At 41.9% G+C, this 18,033-nt stretch overlaps 1 protein-coding gene across 4 annotated transcripts in view; it reads left to right on the top strand.

The window, feature by feature from the left end:
• APBB2 (amyloid beta precursor protein binding family B member 2) overlaps window positions 1–18,033 on the top strand; it is a 304,103-nt gene that overhangs the window by 99,196 nt on the left and 186,874 nt on the right. For 2 of the 4 annotated variants that reach the window (XM_075859381.1, XM_075859377.1), the window contains exons 2-3: window positions 7,901–7,970; window positions 11,962–12,774. In XM_075859381.1, the coding sequence (XP_075715496.1) occupies window positions 7,952–7,970; window positions 11,962–12,774 (832 nt within the window). In that variant the 5' untranslated portion in view covers window positions 7,901–7,951. The remainder of the gene's footprint in view (window positions 1–7,900; window positions 7,971–11,961; window positions 12,775–18,033) is intronic. The other 2 variants (XM_075859373.1, XM_075859379.1) reach the window with 1 other exon arrangement.

Here is an 18,033-nt window from a genome sequence, read left to right as displayed (position 1 = left end):
CGATATCTCTATTAAATAGCGATTACAAGATACTTACCAAAATCTTAGCGAATAGGCTTAATAAAGTCATCTCCCAAGTAATTCACGAGGACCAATCTGGCTTTATGCCAGGGAAATCTACATCCAACAACATCCGTAGGGTACAGATACTTGCACAGATAGGAGAAGCTATGAAGGCAGACTGGGCAATGGCATCGTTGGATGCCGCTAAAGCCTTTGATTCCATTGAATGGGCATACTTGTTGGAGACTCTGGACAGATTTGGATTTGGGCCTCAATTCCTTAGGTGGATCTCTCTTCTATATAAGGAACCACGGGCACAAATTCTGGTGAATGGGGTGTTATCCCCGCATTTTCGTTTACAGAGAGGCACTAGGCAGGGCTGTCCCCTCTCTCCTTTGCTGTTTGCCCTTGCTATTGAACCACTAGCCCTACAAATTCGACAGCACCCTGAGTACAAAGGGATAGGTCTGGGGGGAAAGGAGGAAAGAATTGGCTTGTATGCAGACGATATGGTCCTTCTTATGTCTCAACCCAGGGAGACGCTACCCGTTGCGATCACGGCTTTAGAATCATTTGGGAAGTTCTCGGGACTTCACATTAATTGGACCAAGTCGTTTTTTATGCCCCTGCAGGGAATGGGATGGCCAGACATCATACAGGGTCTACGAGTAGTCTCTTCATTTAAATACCTTGGTATCATTATAAATCGGGACCATAGAAATGATCATGATACTAATATCTTACCACTGCTGGATTATGTAAGGGGCAAGTTCAGGATCTGGAGCACTCTCCCCCTGGCTGTAACTGGTAGGATTAACTTAATTAAAATGGTCATCCTCCCCAAATGCCTATATATCCTAGAACACACAGCGACACCAGTGTACAAAACCTTCTTTAAGCAGATACATGCCTTATTCCCAACATTCATTTGGGGTGCTAATAGGTCAAAACTCAGCCTCACTACTTTGCAACGACCCAAAACACAGGGGGGAACTGCCTTGCCGGATCTCTTTCTGTACTATTTAGCGGGGCAATTACGATATTTAAAAGCATGGGTAAATGACACGACGCTGACAAATAGGGAACAGCACCTGGCGGTCTACCTGCAAATACCTACCCTTTGGCCAGTATTGGAAGGACCCATGAATGCACTCAAGAATATACTACCTGTTCATAGGGTGGCTTCCCAGGTATGGTCAGCTGCAAAGGGCATTTACGGGTACTCTGACGTGCAGACAGACATGCCATTATGGTCAAACCCACTCCTCACCCAGGTATCAGAGGACCTGGCTCCAGTATTCTGGATTCAACATGGGATACACAATATAGGGGATGTATATGAGGGAAACAGCCTTAAATCCTTTACACAGCTGCAGTCGGAATTTACACTGCCCAGGACTGCCTTCTACAGGCACTTGCAATTGCGCCATGCTCTCAGGGCCCAGTTCCCTACCCCAGATACGGCATTCTCACAATTTCCATTGATAGGAGTATTTAGATCTCAAGGACCCAGAGGGTTAATATCAGCCATCTACACGTCTCTCATAACGGCCAAAGTTAGCATACCACTACCGGTAAAGGACAAATGGAGAACACAGATACCCAACCTCACTGAGGAGGAATGGGAGGAGATTCTCTCTTCCCCACTCTATGTGTCCCCAGCGGCCAATAACAGGATGATACAACTATCCATGATGCATCAAAGCTATCTTACTCCTGTTAGGCTACAAAAAATGGGTAGATATCCGAGTATGGAATGTCACAGGTATCGGTTTCCTAAGGCCGACTTCTGGCACATGATCTGGGCGTGTCCATTTATGTCCTCTTTCTGGGATGAGGTAATTGAGGTAGCAGCTGGAATTCTGCATATTCCAGTCCCGGTAACTCCGCAGATTTGCTTGTTCGGTATTCTCCAAGACGAATGTTGGCCGCATTACATGAAAATATTTCTTAGGGAAATACTGTTTATGGCAAGGAAGGCTATTGCTCTTAGATGGATGGACCCGCGTCCTCCCAAGGTGAATAAGTGGAAATCACTTGTGAATTTGATCTTCCCTTAAGAACGGATAATGTATAAACAAACAGGATGCCTTGATAAATTCTATAAAATATGGGAAGCATGGTGTGAATTAGCAGTGACTCAATATACCCCACACAGATATCACGACATCCATAGATCGCTGACACTTAGTTAAATTAAAGGGTAATGAATCATCATAGCCTCCGTTACAGTGCTTGGCTCAGTATGTGATATGGGAGATATATATTGTTTGTCTGCTCACGTGTATGTATTTTTCTTGATATGTTAAATTGAGACGCTTTGTAATGTGCACATCTCTGCATTCCTTTTTGTATACAATGTATGGTGTAAATGCATTTGTACTATATGTTTTCAATAAAACAAGTTTAAAAAAAAAAAATATTACTTTTGCTCAAATAAATTAACTGTTTATTCTAGCTGCATTCCACACTAGATTCTTGGCCCTGCAAAGGGTTAAAACAACAGACTACTTCTTACCCCACAAGCAGTAGTATAAAATCATGACAACATATTTCGCTATGACTACCACCTGGATTGCGCTATTGAAGAAAGGATGTCAGGGCTTAATATAGCTACTCATCGTCGTGTCTACAGTAACTTTCGTTTTTTTCTGTAGATTCAACGTGTATACTGTACATGGAGCAGGTTACTCTTGGTGCAGTTCACACTTATGGAAGCTGTAATAATTAATGGTAAGGGTAAATGCACACAACTCGCATGGATAACAATGGTTCCTTTGCAGTGGAAGGTGTAATAAGAAAATAGGGTGTAGTACAATACATTGTCAGTATTTTTTCAAGAGCTGGTTGGTATACTTAAAGGGGTTGTCTGGGATTTTAAAATTGATAGCCTCTCCGTCGGAAAGGCCATCAATATTAGATCGGCGAGGGTCTGACTCTTGGCTCCTCCACCGATCAGTTGTTTGAAGGAGCCACAGCGCTCGTACGGGCACCGCGGCCCCTTTATTGTTTACATCAATTTAATTTTGCTCATACTTGCACACGCCATTACATTCGTTGCGGCTGTGCAATGTATTGCGGTATTGTCCCGTGTGCTTGAATTGGACGACGCTTCAATACCATGCACAGCCGTTATGAAAGTTACGGTGATACCATGCACAGCCGTTATGAAAGTTACGGTGATACCATGCACAGCCGTTATGAAAGTTACAGTGTGTACATGTACAAATAGAAATAAAAACGATTCAAACGATGAAGAGGCTGCGGCGCTCGTACAAGCGCCGTTGCCCCTTTAAACAGTTGATTGGTGTGGGTGCCAAGAGTCGAACCCCGACTGACCTAATATTCATAGCCTTAATGTACTAAATGGGCAAAGCGCATTTTCACAAAAAATCTGATGCAATTGGAGAAGGTGAAGATTGTGATTGGAGTACTGCCAAGCCTCATTGCTTCTTTCTGGGCTGGGCTAACTACCAGTTTAGCCTTGATCTGAAGACTTACCGTTATTAATTTGAGACAGACTGGTTGCTAGGAATACACGACCCGATAACCCAATTTAAAAGGCTGTAGCTGTAAGGTAACCAGAAGGGGCATAACTATAGGAGATGCATAGTCTGCAGTCACACCTTGGCCCTAGGGCCTTAGGAGGCCCAACGTCACTCTGTCATGTTAAGGAATATCACACTTTATTACCCCATTACTGTGACATAATTGTGTACATTAGCATTCAGCTTTATCATTGTATTTTTTACCTCTTTACTGAGACATCACTGTAATTATCCCTGAACTGTGAAACCTCTGTGTTCATTATCTCTCTATTGTGTATGTGCTGTGACATCACTGACCTTAGCCATTAGCTGTGACATCACTATGTTTATAATCCCTGTTCAGTAACATCCCTATGCACATTTTTCCATATTGTGACATCAGTGTGTGCAATAACCTCCTATCACTTCACAGAATTTATTATCCATATACTCTGACATCACTTTGCGCATTGCTCTGACAGCACTGTGTTTATTAACCCCTTAACGATCGCCGTATATTGTTTTTTTACAGCGGCCGCTCAGGGTAGTTCTTCTGAAGCACCGAATCTGGCACTCTGCTCATGAAGCCCAGGCTGTTGATAACGGCCTCGGGCTTCAGGGTAACGATTGGAGACCAATAGCAGTGGTCTCCGGTCATGTGAGACCGTGTAACCCCTCAGATGTGGTGGCCAATAGTGACTGCTGCATCTGAGTGGTTTTAGAGGGTGGGTGCTCCCTCTCTCAACCTATCGGCACCCCGCGATGCGGTCTAAAAAAAAAAAGTTACAAATTTTAATAAAGCTTATAATAAATAAAAATCCCAAGTAAAAATAAAATGAAAAGCCCACTTTTTCCCCTTAGGCATCATGCACACGACCGTAGTGGTGTGCACGGCCTGTGTTTTGCGCCTCGGACGGCCGCGGAGTGTCATCCACGGGCCGGCCGAAAATCACGGGCCGTGCACATGGCCGTGTACATTCATTTCAATGAGCCCGGACTGCAAAATGTGGCCCATATAGGACATGTCCTATCTTTTCGTGGTCCAGGCTCCCGGGCAATGCACGGGCCGTGGAAACCACGGTTGTGTGCATGGGCCAATAGATATGAATGGGACAGCAATTCACCCACAGATTTGCGGGTGAATTGCGTCCACAAAAACACGTTCGTTTGCATGAGACCTTACAAAATGCTTTATTATGAAAAAGTACAAAAGTTACACATCTTTGATATCACCACGTCCGTAACAACCTCAACTATAAAACAATTGCATTTTTTAACCCACATGGTGAACTCCGTAAAAAATAAAATAAATAAACAATGCCAGAATTGCTGTTTTCTGTTCATTCTGCCTTAAAAAAAAAATTGATAAAAGGTGATCAAAAAGTCGTATGCACTCCAAAATGGTGCCACTACAAGTCATATCACAAAAAAAAGCCCTCAAACAGCTATGTCAGTAGAAAATGTAATAGCTTATGTCTCTTAAAAATGGCGACACAACAAAACCAAATAATTGAAATAAGAAAAGTTGTTTTTACTGTGTAAAAGTAGTAAAACATAAAAGAAAATATATAAATTTGGTATCGCCGCAAACGTAACGACCCGCTGAATAAAGTTATTATGTTATTTATACTACTCCGTTAACGGTGTAAATTTAAGACGCAAAAAAGAATGGCGAAACTTCAGTTATTTTTCTATTACCTCACCAAAGAAGTTAATAAAAGGTAATCAATAAATCCACCTATGACCTATCCACCGGATAGGCTATCAGTATATGATTGGTGGGGGTCCAACACCTAGACCCCGTACCGATCAGCTGCCTCTGGGCGCCGGATATTTTGAATGGTATGCAGTAGTTGGAGCCGGAATCCGATGGCTCCGGTCACGGCCATTCAAGTGAATAGGAGCAGAGCTGCAGATCTACAGAATGGCCGCTATGCTCCGTCTCAGCGTGGGGCAGCTCCATCCGTCGTGGGAACAGGGCTAGGTAAGTACATTTTTTTTATTTATTTCTACAAGGGGGGCTGTGTAACACCATCTATGGGGGGGGGGGCTGTGTTGCACCAACTACAAGGGGGGCTGTGTGGCACCATCTACATGGGGGGATGGAACCATCTACAGGGGGAAGCAGTGTGGCACCATCTACAGGGGGCTGTGTGACACCATCTGCAAGGGGGGCTGTGTAGCACCATCTACAAGGGGGAGGCTGTGTGGCACCATCTGCAGGGGAGGCTCTGTGACACAATTTGCAAGGGGGGGGCTGTGTGGCACATCTACAAGCGGGGCTGTGTGGCACCATCTGCGGGGGGGGGGGCTTTGTGGCACCATCTGTATGGGGGACTGTGTGGCACCATTTGCAAGGGGTGGGCTGTGTGGTACCATCTACAAGGGGGGGCTGTGTGGCACCATCTGCAAGGGGGGGGCTGTTTGGCCATATCTATAAGAGGGGGTCTGTGTGTGGAGCTATTTACAAGGGGAGCTATGTGTGGCGGTACCTATAAGGGGTCTGTGTGTGGCGACGTCTACAAGGGGGGCTGTGTGGCGCAACCTACAAGGTGGAGCTGTGTGTGGCGCTATCTACAGGGGGCTGTGTGTGTGGCGCACGCACAAAGAGGGCATTATTACTGTGGGGGCATGGTTACTGATGGGGCACTTTTTTGGGGTTGAGCACTAAGGGATCCTTATTACCAAAAATAAAGTGAAAAAATGTACACCTCTTTGATTGGTAGAGAAAACAAACATGTATACGAGGAAGGAGATGTCAAGAAAGAAGTTGGGGGTGCGCCAATCTGAATCTTTACCCCCGGGTGCAGTAGAACCTAGCTACGCCTTTGGTCTCTGACAAGCAGGATCAAGCTGCTTTTGATCACATCTAAGTTCATAATTTAAATTTGATCGATTACAGGGTTTCACTAAACCCGTCAGTCCCGCAGACCTAACAGATTCAGGTCTTAGCGAACGATACAGCGGCTCTGTATACAGAATACAATGCAGCTGTATCTCAAAAAGAAAAATAGTTTTTTAATAAAATTGTTTTTAGTAAGCTGCACAAATCAGACTGATGCACAATTTTATTTAAAAAAAATCAACAAAAAAACTATTTCAAAGGTGTACATAGCCTTTAAGTATGCATAGATCATCATGTATCTAAGTGTAGCTAAATGTTTGACAAACTTCTGACATGTCATAGTGATTGGTGGGGGTCTCGGACCCCCACCAATTCAAACTTCTGACATGTCACTATGGCATGTCAGAAATTTGTCAAACGTTTAGCTACACTTTAAGCCCAATTATATATTGAAAACCTAATAAATCAAATCTTCATTTATTTATCAACTTACGTGATTTTAAAACAAACAGTAACTGAAAATGGTGATCGCCGTGGAAAGCGGATGCTAGCCATACATTTTCCCAGGCACTGGCCACTGCAGGCTAAATGTACTAGAACATGCCGACCATTTAAAGGGAACCTGTCAGAGTCCTAATAGCTGCTGACAGTGCTATAAGGAGGTTGGGGTGCATAGCGTAACGATACCCTTGTTGTCGGTCATGCAAGTTGCATTACCGAGAAATCAGTTTTGATGTTCCCGGCGCCACGGTCACAAGTGCTACTCTCAGTTCTGAGTGACGACTCTAGCGGTCTCCTGATTGAATGCTAGAACTGTCACTCAGAGGGGAGGGGCTAACAGTGTTCACTGCAGAGAGCCTGGAGCACTGAATATGAAGAGGCCGCCTATATGGCACTTGCGACTGCAGCGCCGGGTACATAAAAACTGAGATTTCTCACTCCAGTTTTATCCAGATCATAAAACTCCTTTAAAGTATGAATTTTGACTTAATTCAACAACGGCTCTTTAGTAGACTAGTCTTTTTTTTAGAGTTGTTGTCTTGCCACAAGACTTCACAACTTGTCACCCTGTCCTTCTTTTGTAGTATTGACTGGTTCAATCCAGAATAGATAGGTCCATTTATTATGTCAATCTATCCTGTCCACATAGCTTCAAAATGGCCTCAAAATGTAAAACTGCCCCCACAGTAGGTCACCCAAGCTCAGGCCTGATTATCTTTCTCTTGATTCACATTCTTGACTTATCGTAACGCTACTGATTTTCCTATAGGTTTACATATTTTTTCTAAAATAAGATATTTACTGATGAATAATTTCAATAAATGAATTAAAATCTATTTGTGGGTTATTTTGGGATGTTGGGTTATTGACTTAGAAGATACAAACATATTTAGGTAAAATTCTACTGGTATATGCTTGAGAGGAATCACACTCATCAGTCCTGTGATAGTTCTTGACACCTGGTTATTTGTTTTATATTAGACACTTCCTTGTTTTTAATTTTTCCCATAATCCCTCTTTTCAGATTGCTAAATTTAACCTATATCCTGATCCATTGCTGATGCCCCTGTGACCCATGTCTGAAGTCCTCCAAGGTTAGAATCCCTTCAGAGAATTCTGTTTTATGTTTAACACTACACATTTGTTTTCATTATGTTTACTTTTTATTTGTGTTTTATATCATTTCTCTTATTTAATTTTAATATTTTGTTATGGTTTCTTACTTTTGTTATGACTTTGTGAGACCCTGTTCACACTGTTTTTTGCACTTTCTTGCCGCGTCTTTTGCAGTGTTTTTCGGCCGCAGACATTGGGCAAAAAACTGATTCAATAGGCGGTCGGGGGCGGAACCGCAGCAAGAAAGAGCAGGCCGCAAAAAAGAAGTGCAGGACACTTCTTGGGACGTTTTTGGAGCCGTTTTTCATAGACTATTGATAAAAGCTCCAACGGCTCTAACGGCCGTAAAAAACGCTGCGAAAATCGCAAGTGGCTTCAAAAGCGTCTGAAAATCAGGAGCTGTTTTCCCTTGAAAATAGGATTGTGAATGCACAGGTGATTTAATTAGTTTCACTAAATTAATAAGTACATGGGTTTTCTCTATGGAAAATCCTCAAGACATGACCTGGGGGTTCCTTTAGGTCTGGGTTGAAAAACCCTTAAACCATTAACTTCATACCTCCGTATGCAGAACCTGTTTTCAATTTATATTTTTTCACGTTTTAAAGAACTTTGGAATAAAAAATGAAACACGCTGAGCTCAAACTTCATTGAGCTAGTATTCCTTGTAAAGAATAGAAAGATAACACATAACGAATATCTTTACAAATACTTTCCCTACGGTCGGATTCTTCTTTTCTTCTTTATACCTTCTCCCACCAGAAGTCCTGAGCATTGAGAGAACACTCCAGTAGGTTTTCTATTTTCTATCTGTCCTCATTGTATCAAAGGCGAGGCTTATACTTTTTTCTTTTTGTATTTATTATCTTTTAAGGGATTCAACCTTTAACAAAAACAACTTTGTTATATTCTATCAAACTATCATTGCAATATACTTATTGTTAGAAGTTGATTTCTGCCAGTCTCCATTGTTGCTTTTTTGTGCCTACTAGCCCACGATGACATTGTATCCATAGTGACATAATGTCATGTGACTGCATTATTCAATGACTGCTACCGAATGTTACGGATCCTCTGATAGTAGTGTGAACAGAGCCTTATGTGAATTACGGAAACAGCCGAGTACAGTTCTCTGCTGTTTCCATCATTCTCATAGACAGTGACTGGTGCGGCTGCCGCTCCATTCAGGCTCCTCCCCACTGTAGAAAATGCAGTGAGGAGGATCTGGGGGTTCGGGAACCCGTTCTCACTATCAGTGGGTGCATCCAATTGGTCCCTTGGGATTGAAATAAATATTCATTACCCTGCTAGTGATATTATTTTATGCGTCATTGAATATTTTAGTGCATACTAATAAAAGTACATTTTTATATCATTACATCGCTCTTTACCCTCCTTTCCCCTTCCTAAGTCTCAATGTAATTTATATCCAAGTGCGCTAAAAATCCTTGGTAAAGTGGCATGGTCCAACAGAAATGAGGATGAATCGGGTCTTACTTGGGTAAACTGGGGAACATACATCATTTACTTCTGTTCCAGTTTTAGAGAAATTGTGAAAGGTTTTGAAATAAGGCTTTAGAAAACCATCATCCTATTATAGACATCCTGTAATTTCCTCGTACTTATGAGGAGAACAGTAGTTATTACTGAAAGAGCAGTAATCAGGGCTCAGAAATTGGCTGTACGCATCATAAAAATGTGATTTTATGCATAATTTTACTGTTACTTGACATTTTCACATGCTTAGAGTGTTTTATTTGAATGATTCTTTTAAAATTATCTCCATTCAATATTATGCGTACACGCAAAATGTCCTTAATATTATCATGGTATGTACTATCATGTATTTTATAGTGTGAGCATATTTTTATTAGTGTTTTTTTATTATTCAGTGATAAAGATATTTTAAAATGGTGTATGGTCAAAATATTTACACTAGAAGATTCTCCTTAGTTAAAAGAGTTAGGCCTCATGCACACGACCGTAAAAACTCCCGTTATTACGGGTCGTAATTACGACCCGTAATAACGGGCTCATAGACTTCTATTGGCCACGGGTACCTTCCCGTTTTCTTACGGGAAGGTGCCCGTGCCGTTGAAAAAGATAGAACATGTCCTATTTCAGGCCGTAATAACGGCACGGACAGCCCATAGAAGTCTATGGAGCTCCCGTAATGACGGGTGGCTACATGTGTGCACCCGCCATTACGGCAGCGTTGCTAGGCGACGTCAGTAAATAGTCACTGTCCAGGGTGCTGAAAGAGTTAACTGATCGGCAGTAACTCTTTCAGCACCCTGGACAGTGAATTCCGATCAGAATATAGAGCAACCTGTAAAAAAAAAAAAAAAAAAGACGTTCATACTTACCGAGAACTTCCTGCTTCCTCCAGTCCGGTCTCCCGGCCGTTGCCTTGGTGACGCGTCCCTCTCGACATCCGGCCCGACATCCCTGGATGACGTTTCAGCCCATGTGACCGCTGCAGCCAATCACAGGTCAATCACAGGCTGCAGCGGTCACATGGACTGCGCGTCATCCAGGGAGGTCGGGCTGGATGTGAAGAGAGGGACGCGTCACCAAGACAACGGCCGGGTAAGTATAAATTTCTTTAACTTTTATTACAGAAAGGGCTGTCCCTTCTCTCTATCCTGCACTGATAGAGAGAAGGGGCTGTCAATTAGTGCAGTGCTATTTTGCAGCCAAAAACATGCCCGTAAATACGGGTAGAATACTGGTGACACCGGACCCATATTTACGGGCACGGGTCCGTAAATACTGGTGCAAAACGGGTCGAATACGCGTGACCAAGGACCCGTATTTACGCCAGTATTTACGGGTGGGAAAAAATACGGTCGTCTGCATGAGGCCTTACTTCAACAATTGTACACTGAATATATATACACACACACACACACACCGATTAGCCATTACATTAAAACCATTGCTGACCGGTGAAGTGAATAACATTGATTATCTCGTTACAATGGCGCCTGTCCTTAGACCATAGCCCCACTAATTCCTGAAGATGCCGTTTCAGCAGCGAAACATGTTGGGGAGGATCTCTTTCTACGTTTTTAAACTAATGTTAACCTTTTCCGGGCTATCTATGTGCTAATAATGGTTCCGTGAACGCAGTCAAGTAATCTACACTGGCAAAAAAGTTTTTTACAGTACATCATTGACACTAAGGGTATGTTCACACGGCTTATTTTCAGCTGTTTTTCAGACCGTAAACGGCCGAAAAACTGCCAAAAATCGGAAGCCGAGCGCTTCCAAACATCTGTCCATTGATTTCAATGGGAAAAACGGCGTTCTGTTCCAACAGGCCATTTTTTTATTTTAAAAAAATGCCCACGAAAAAGTGCATGTCACTTCTTCAGCCGTTTTTGGAGCCGTATTTAATTGACTCTAAAGAAAAACAGCACCAAAAACGGCCGCGAAAAACGTGAGTTGCTTAAAAAACGTCTGAAAATCAGGAGCTGTTTTTTCTTGAAAACAGCTCCGTATTTTCAGACTTTTTTTGCTAAGCGTGTGAACATACCCTAAAGTCTACTAATAGTAAAGATCAAACTAGTGTGTTCCATGTAGCTAGGGAGTTTATCATTTTTTTTTTAACTATTACTATTTAGTGAGGGAATACACAGTTTTAATAAATGAAATAAAGCATTTTTATTATTTACAATAGTGTGGTGGAGAAAAAAGGTATTCGTTGCCCCTTTGGCAATTGGTTGTTGCAATTTCTTTTTACCTTACCATCCACTGGGGTTCATCTAGTTAATAAAACTTTTATTATGAATACTGACATTGATTATTTTACCGATATCCATATTGTATCATTTCATGTAAATCCATGGGCAACGATATTGTTTACTTGGTAAATAATAGAGCGTTGGAAGGCTCTAAATCAGAAGTAATGTGTTCATTTTAAAGGCACAGTAATATAAGAATCTGTCTTTCTATTGTTTCTTCTAGTCGATTCAAGTGTGGAAACACTTCCAGTGTTTATGGCAAGCCACAGTGCAAGTGACATCGTGAACAGAAATGGGCCAGTCAGTCCTCCCAACACCTTAAACTTGCGATCTTCTCACAATGAACTTCTAAACACAGATGTAAACCACACTGAAACAAACAGTGACACACCACCAAAATGCCGAAAAAAATACGCATTGACCAATATTCAGGCGGCCATGGGCTTATCTGACCCAGCAGCACAATCTCTTCTGTCAAACAGCTCTTCAAATATCAAACTGGTGAAGAATGGAGAGAACCAGTTAAGAAAAGCTGCCGAACAAGGAATACAAGACCCCAACAAGAATGATAGTTTAGAAGATGTTGTCATCAGAATTTCAGAAAAACTAGAAGGCAAAGATGAAGATCTACTTGACCCAGAAAGTTCTGAAATTCTTCCTCTACTTCCCAGAAGGACCAAGAGCTTCCTTAATTATTATTCTGATCTTGAAACTTCCAGAGACCTTGATCAGAGTCTAACCAATGGCCATGCAGTGAAGGAAGACGAAAACTCCATATGGATCACTGGCCAAGGACCTGGCATTATTACCAATGGAGAAATGCTGCTGTCAAAACAGAATAAGACTCCAAGTCCTGACGATAATCTGGTACCAACAGTGTCATCTAGTCCCGAGACTAAAAAGGACCATCCAAAGACCGGTGCAAAGACAGACTGCGCCTTGCATCGCATACAGAACCTAGCTCCCAGTGATGAAGACTCCAGTTGGACTACCTTGTCCCAAGACAGTGCTTCGCCTATAACTCCTGATGAGACAGGTAAGCCTGAAAATTAAAAAAAAATTTTAATAACAAATAATATTATTGTTTTCTATTTCTGGCCTAAAACTGATATTTGAGAGCCTGTTCATGAGGAAACACATGAACAATATGTAATTCCATTTACTATATGCATATATCAATGTAAATAAATACATGTACAGGTACCGCAAGTAGCACAAAGTTTAGACCGTATCTGATGTAGTAGAGTATAGTTTGTCATGTTGTAGCTTAGCTCTCTACATGAACAAGGTCTGCATTTTGCTATGGAAATATGATGCGAATATTCAGGGGTCATTGTATTCTTATAATGGTTGCTAGACGGAAATTTGGTTATTTCTTTTAAATGTAGAGACAGATACTAGGCGTACTTACCATAGAGGCTGGCCGGGTAGCTAAATTGGGGCCCCTGGACTGTTTGCATGCTTTATTTTAATGAGTGGTGCGAACCTGTGTAGAGATCCCTTCTCCAGAATTAACCCAAAAATGATGAAAAGGAGATGGGGCAAACAAGATAGGGGGTATGTTGGTGTTAACCCAAGCAAGACGTGTTCCTATAGCAAACATTAATATAGACCCTTCTGGTGCTATTTACACCCCTGGGCAGAATGTATTTTTATGACATTAATATTAGCTGAACCATGGGATTTACAAGGTATGTGCTTCGCAAGCAGATATGGTGAAGAAGTAGTTAAGTACAGTTAGGAGATTATGCACTTACTGTATTAATAAAACCCACAATTTATGAGCTGTTACAGACAAGGCATTTCCTACGAGCCCTATAGTGGAGAGGAGCCAGAATAAATCAGCGTTAAGCTCTTATCAAAACTTGAAGAATTTGGTATGATAGGAATTTTTCATTTTAACTAATGTGAACTAAGCGTTTTACCTCAGGCTCCAGAGTGCTAGCAGGCAAAATAGTCCAAGATTTTAAACAAGTAAGTACCTGTCCACAGACAGAAGATGATAACAAAGCCTTAGTATTGATATTCCCTTCCTCCATGCTTGATTCTAGCAGCTTCTTGATATAAGCTGTACTTCCATTTATACGTAGGATATTAGAAAAATCATTCACTTGATACAAAACTGTCCGAAATCACGACAAACACCGTGTATTCAAAAACAACAGTACGCTGCGAAACAAAATCATTCCTTGCAAGACTGGCGCTCATGTGAACCTAGTGCCAAATAATGTGGAATGTTCTCTCAGGCCTGGTGTGACATAATTATTTGACATTGAATAATAATATGAGATAGATAGGCGTAACCTAAAGTTCCTATGCCCTAATGCAAAATCTGTAAAACGCCCCCCCAACTTTTCATGCAATTTATAGTACTAGCCTACTTTTATTGGGCCACCTCAAGCACCAGCTCCCAGGTTCAACAGCTACATCTGCACCTCGTAACCTTTCTGCCCTAGATGTGCCTCGTAACCTTTCTGCCCTAGATGCGCCTCGTAACCTTTCTGCCCTAGATGCGCCTCCTAACCTTTCTGCCCTAGATGCGCCTCGTAACCTTTTTGCCCTAGATACGCCTCCTAACCTTTCTGCCCTAGATGCGCCTCCTAACCTTTCCGCCCTAGATGCGCCTCCTAACCATTCTGCCCTATATGCGCCTCCTAACCTTTGTGCCCTAGATGTGCCTCCTAACCATTCTGCCCTAGATGCGCCTCCTAACCTTTCTGCCCTAGATGCGCCTCCTAACCATTCTGCCCTAGATGCGCCTCCTAACCTTTCTGCCCAAGATGCGCCTCGTAACCTTTCTGCCCTAGATGCACCTCGTAACCTTTCTGCCCTAGATGCGCCTCCTAACCTTTCTGCCCAAGATGCGCCTCGTAACCTTTCTGCCCTAGATGCGCCTCCTAACTTTTCTGCCCTAGATGCGCCTCCTAACCTTTCTGCCCTAGATGCGCCTCCTAACCATTCTGCCCTAGATGCGCCTCCTAACCTTTCTGCCCTAGATGCGCCTCCTAACCATTCTGCCCTAGATGCGCCTCCTAACCATTCTTCCCTAGATGCGCCTCCTAACCTTTCTGCCCTAGATGCGCCTCCTAACCATTCTGCCCTAGATGCGCCTCCTAACCTTTCTGCCCTAGATGCGCCTCCTAACCATTCTGCCCTAGATGCGCCTCCTAACCTTTCTGCCCTAGATGCGCCTCCTAACCATTCTGCCCTAGATGCGCCTCCTAACCTTTCTGCCCAAGATGCGCCTCGTAACCTTTCTGCCCTAGATGCACCTCGTAACCTTTCTGCCCTAGATGCGCCTCCTAACCTTTCTGCCCAAGATGCGCCTCGTAACCTTTCTGCCCTGGATGCACCTCGTAACCTTTCTGCCCTAGATGCGCCTCCTAACCTTTCTGCCCTAGATGCGCCTTCTAACCTTTCTGCCCTAGATGCGCCTCCTAACCTTTTTGCCCAAGATGCGCCTCCTAACCATTCTGCCCTAGATGCGCATCCTAACCTTTCTGCCCTAGATGCGCCTCCTAACCATTCTGCCCTAGATGCGCCTCCTAACCTTTCTGCCCTAGATGCGCCTCCTAACCTTTCTGCCCAAGATGCGCCTCGTAACCTTTCTGCCCTAGATGCACCTCGTAACCTTTCTGCCCAAGATGCGCCTCGTAACCTTTCTGCCCTAGATGCACCTCGTAACCTTTCTGCCCAAGATGCGCCTCGTAACCTTTCTGCCCTAGATGCGCCTCCTAACCTTTCTGCCCTAGATGCGCCTCCTAACCTTTCTGCCCTAGATGCGCCTTATAACTTTCCTGCTCTAAAAATCAGAGTGATGTGACTGCGCAGGAATGATTCTTACAGTTATTTTACAGAACCAGTATAATGCACACAATGATATCCTATTAAAAACACAGCAAAATCACAGAACCTGAATAATGCACATAATGATATCCCACTGCAGGAATAATAAACGCAATGATGTCATAATAAATGCACTGATGTCACACTACAAGTATAATAAACAGTGATGTCACAGGATAGGAATAATAAACACAGGACAGAGATGATGATAATAATATCTCTATGCAGGGGTGATAAGGATAGTGATGTCAAAGCGCATTCATACTGACTAAAGTGCAGTATCTGCATGGGAATAATAGTCACAGTGACATCACAGTGCTGGGATGAAGCACACAATCATCATGGTGACAATGTATACAGGGAGAATGCACAAAAGGAAGTCCAGAATATCAAACACAGTGATGTCACATTCCAAGGAAAATAAACATAGAAAAGCCATAGAAAAGAGTTATTGCACACAGCGATGTCAGTGTGGGAATAATAATGCGCACAGTGATGTCACAGTTTTAAATTATGTAAGAAAATGGGGATAAGAAATATAGTGATGTCACACCTAAATCTCTGTGATATCACAGAATAGGGATAAATGCAGCAAGGTAATGATTGCAGTTATGTCTCAGTGGAGAAATAATAAACATAGCGATACCACAGTACAGAGAATATGGTATTCCCTTATGTGGCAGAATGGGCCCAGTTGTTATTGCAACCATTGCACCCCCTATAGATCCAACTCTGAATAGTTCAAAATTCGATTTATAAATGATAGATAGATAGATAGATAGATAGATAGATAGATAGATAGATAGATAGATAGATAGATAGATAGATAGATAGATAGATTGCTGTAAAATATAGACAATAATCATTTTTGATAATGGATGTATATGTCTCTCAGCAATGCTATTAAAACTGTATAAACCCACATGCATAATATGGGACCCATAACATAAATGACACTTGAGGAAAATATATATTCACGTGTGTGTGTGTGTGTGTATATGTATATATATATATATATATATATATATATATATATATATATATATATAAATATTATACTCTTTTCCTGTGTACTTTAGTTCATTTTTGTCGTCTGTCACTGTGCATCTCCGCTCACCTTCCAGCTCTGTCTATTCAGTACCATTATTTTTACATGGCAGTGATTTATTGGATGGCATCCTATTTTCTTCTTGAACAATTTGATGACTGTGCAGTACGTCATTCTCATGCATTATTATCATCATAGTCATCCAGAGACCTGATGAATTGTCTACGTGAGCGGTTCCAAAAGAAGTACTATAAAGGGAACATAATGTACTTTATGTTTCTAACAGTTTGATACATCTTCCCCCTCAGGAGCATTGAACAGCATATAATAATAATAATAATAATAATAATAATAATAATAACAACAACCTATTTACAGTATCAAGCAGTCAAGAATTAGAACAAGTAGATCATTTTATGCCTTTATTTTTTTGTTTGTTTCATTGTATCAAAAAAATATTCTCTTAATGCCTATGGTGGGATTCTTCATACTCTGCAAAAATGTTGAAAATGGCAAAATAATATAAAGCATTATCTTGCTCCAGTTCTGGTGAATGGGTGTTCAATGTTTTTAAAAATAATGTAAAACACGAATGAAACTAATTAAAAAATGAAAGCATGTTCAAGGCGGCCAACTGCATTTATCACTTTTTTTTTTTTAAGCTTGGTCCTAATGTAATATCGAATCTTTGTGCTTGAATGTAAAATCCTATTTAATAGCATTTACCCCTTAACACGTAAACACCTACATAGCATGTGACATGGGTGTGACTGTAAGGCCTTATTCACACGAGCGTGTCCGTTTTGTGCCAGGAAAAAAAAGGCCGTTTACATCCATATGAATGTCCGTGTTGGGTCTGTGTGGTTTCCGTGTGTCATCTGCTTTTCTTGTCAGTTATTCTCCTCCACAAACTTTTCCTGGTTTCACTTTTCTTTTTTTTTTCATTTCTTTAGCAACTGATCCGTGAAAAACGTACAAAACACACGGATGTCGTCTATGTGCTGTCTGCTTTTTTTTCGACGCATTATTAGACTTCAATGGCCAAGTCTGGTACGCAAAAACCGACCAGAAAAAGCCATGCTTTGAGTTTTTCGCAACGGACACGCTCCGTTAAAAAACGTATGTATGAATAGCTCTATAGACTTGTATGGGTCAGTGCGCTGTCTGTTGTTAAAAGGGACAGCACACAGACGAGAAATGCGTTCTAATGAATAAGGCCTATGGGGTTAATCTCTTCCTACTCACTCAATCTTTCCACTCAGGTTGAAAATTGAGTCCAACACTTTCCACACACCTCAGATACAACACTTGCTGCCATTACGCACCAATTTCTAGGTTTCCTGATGCTTATATAGGGCCAACATATTCTGCACACTGTACAGATCATCACTCACATGAATC

The sequence above is a fragment of the Rhinoderma darwinii genome, chromosome 1 (assembly GCF_050947455.1).
Source record: "Rhinoderma darwinii isolate aRhiDar2 chromosome 1, aRhiDar2.hap1, whole genome shotgun sequence".
Lineage (NCBI taxonomy): Eukaryota > Metazoa > Chordata > Amphibia > Anura > Rhinodermatidae > Rhinoderma > Rhinoderma darwinii.
This window is presented reverse-complemented; position numbering and strand designations above follow the sequence as displayed.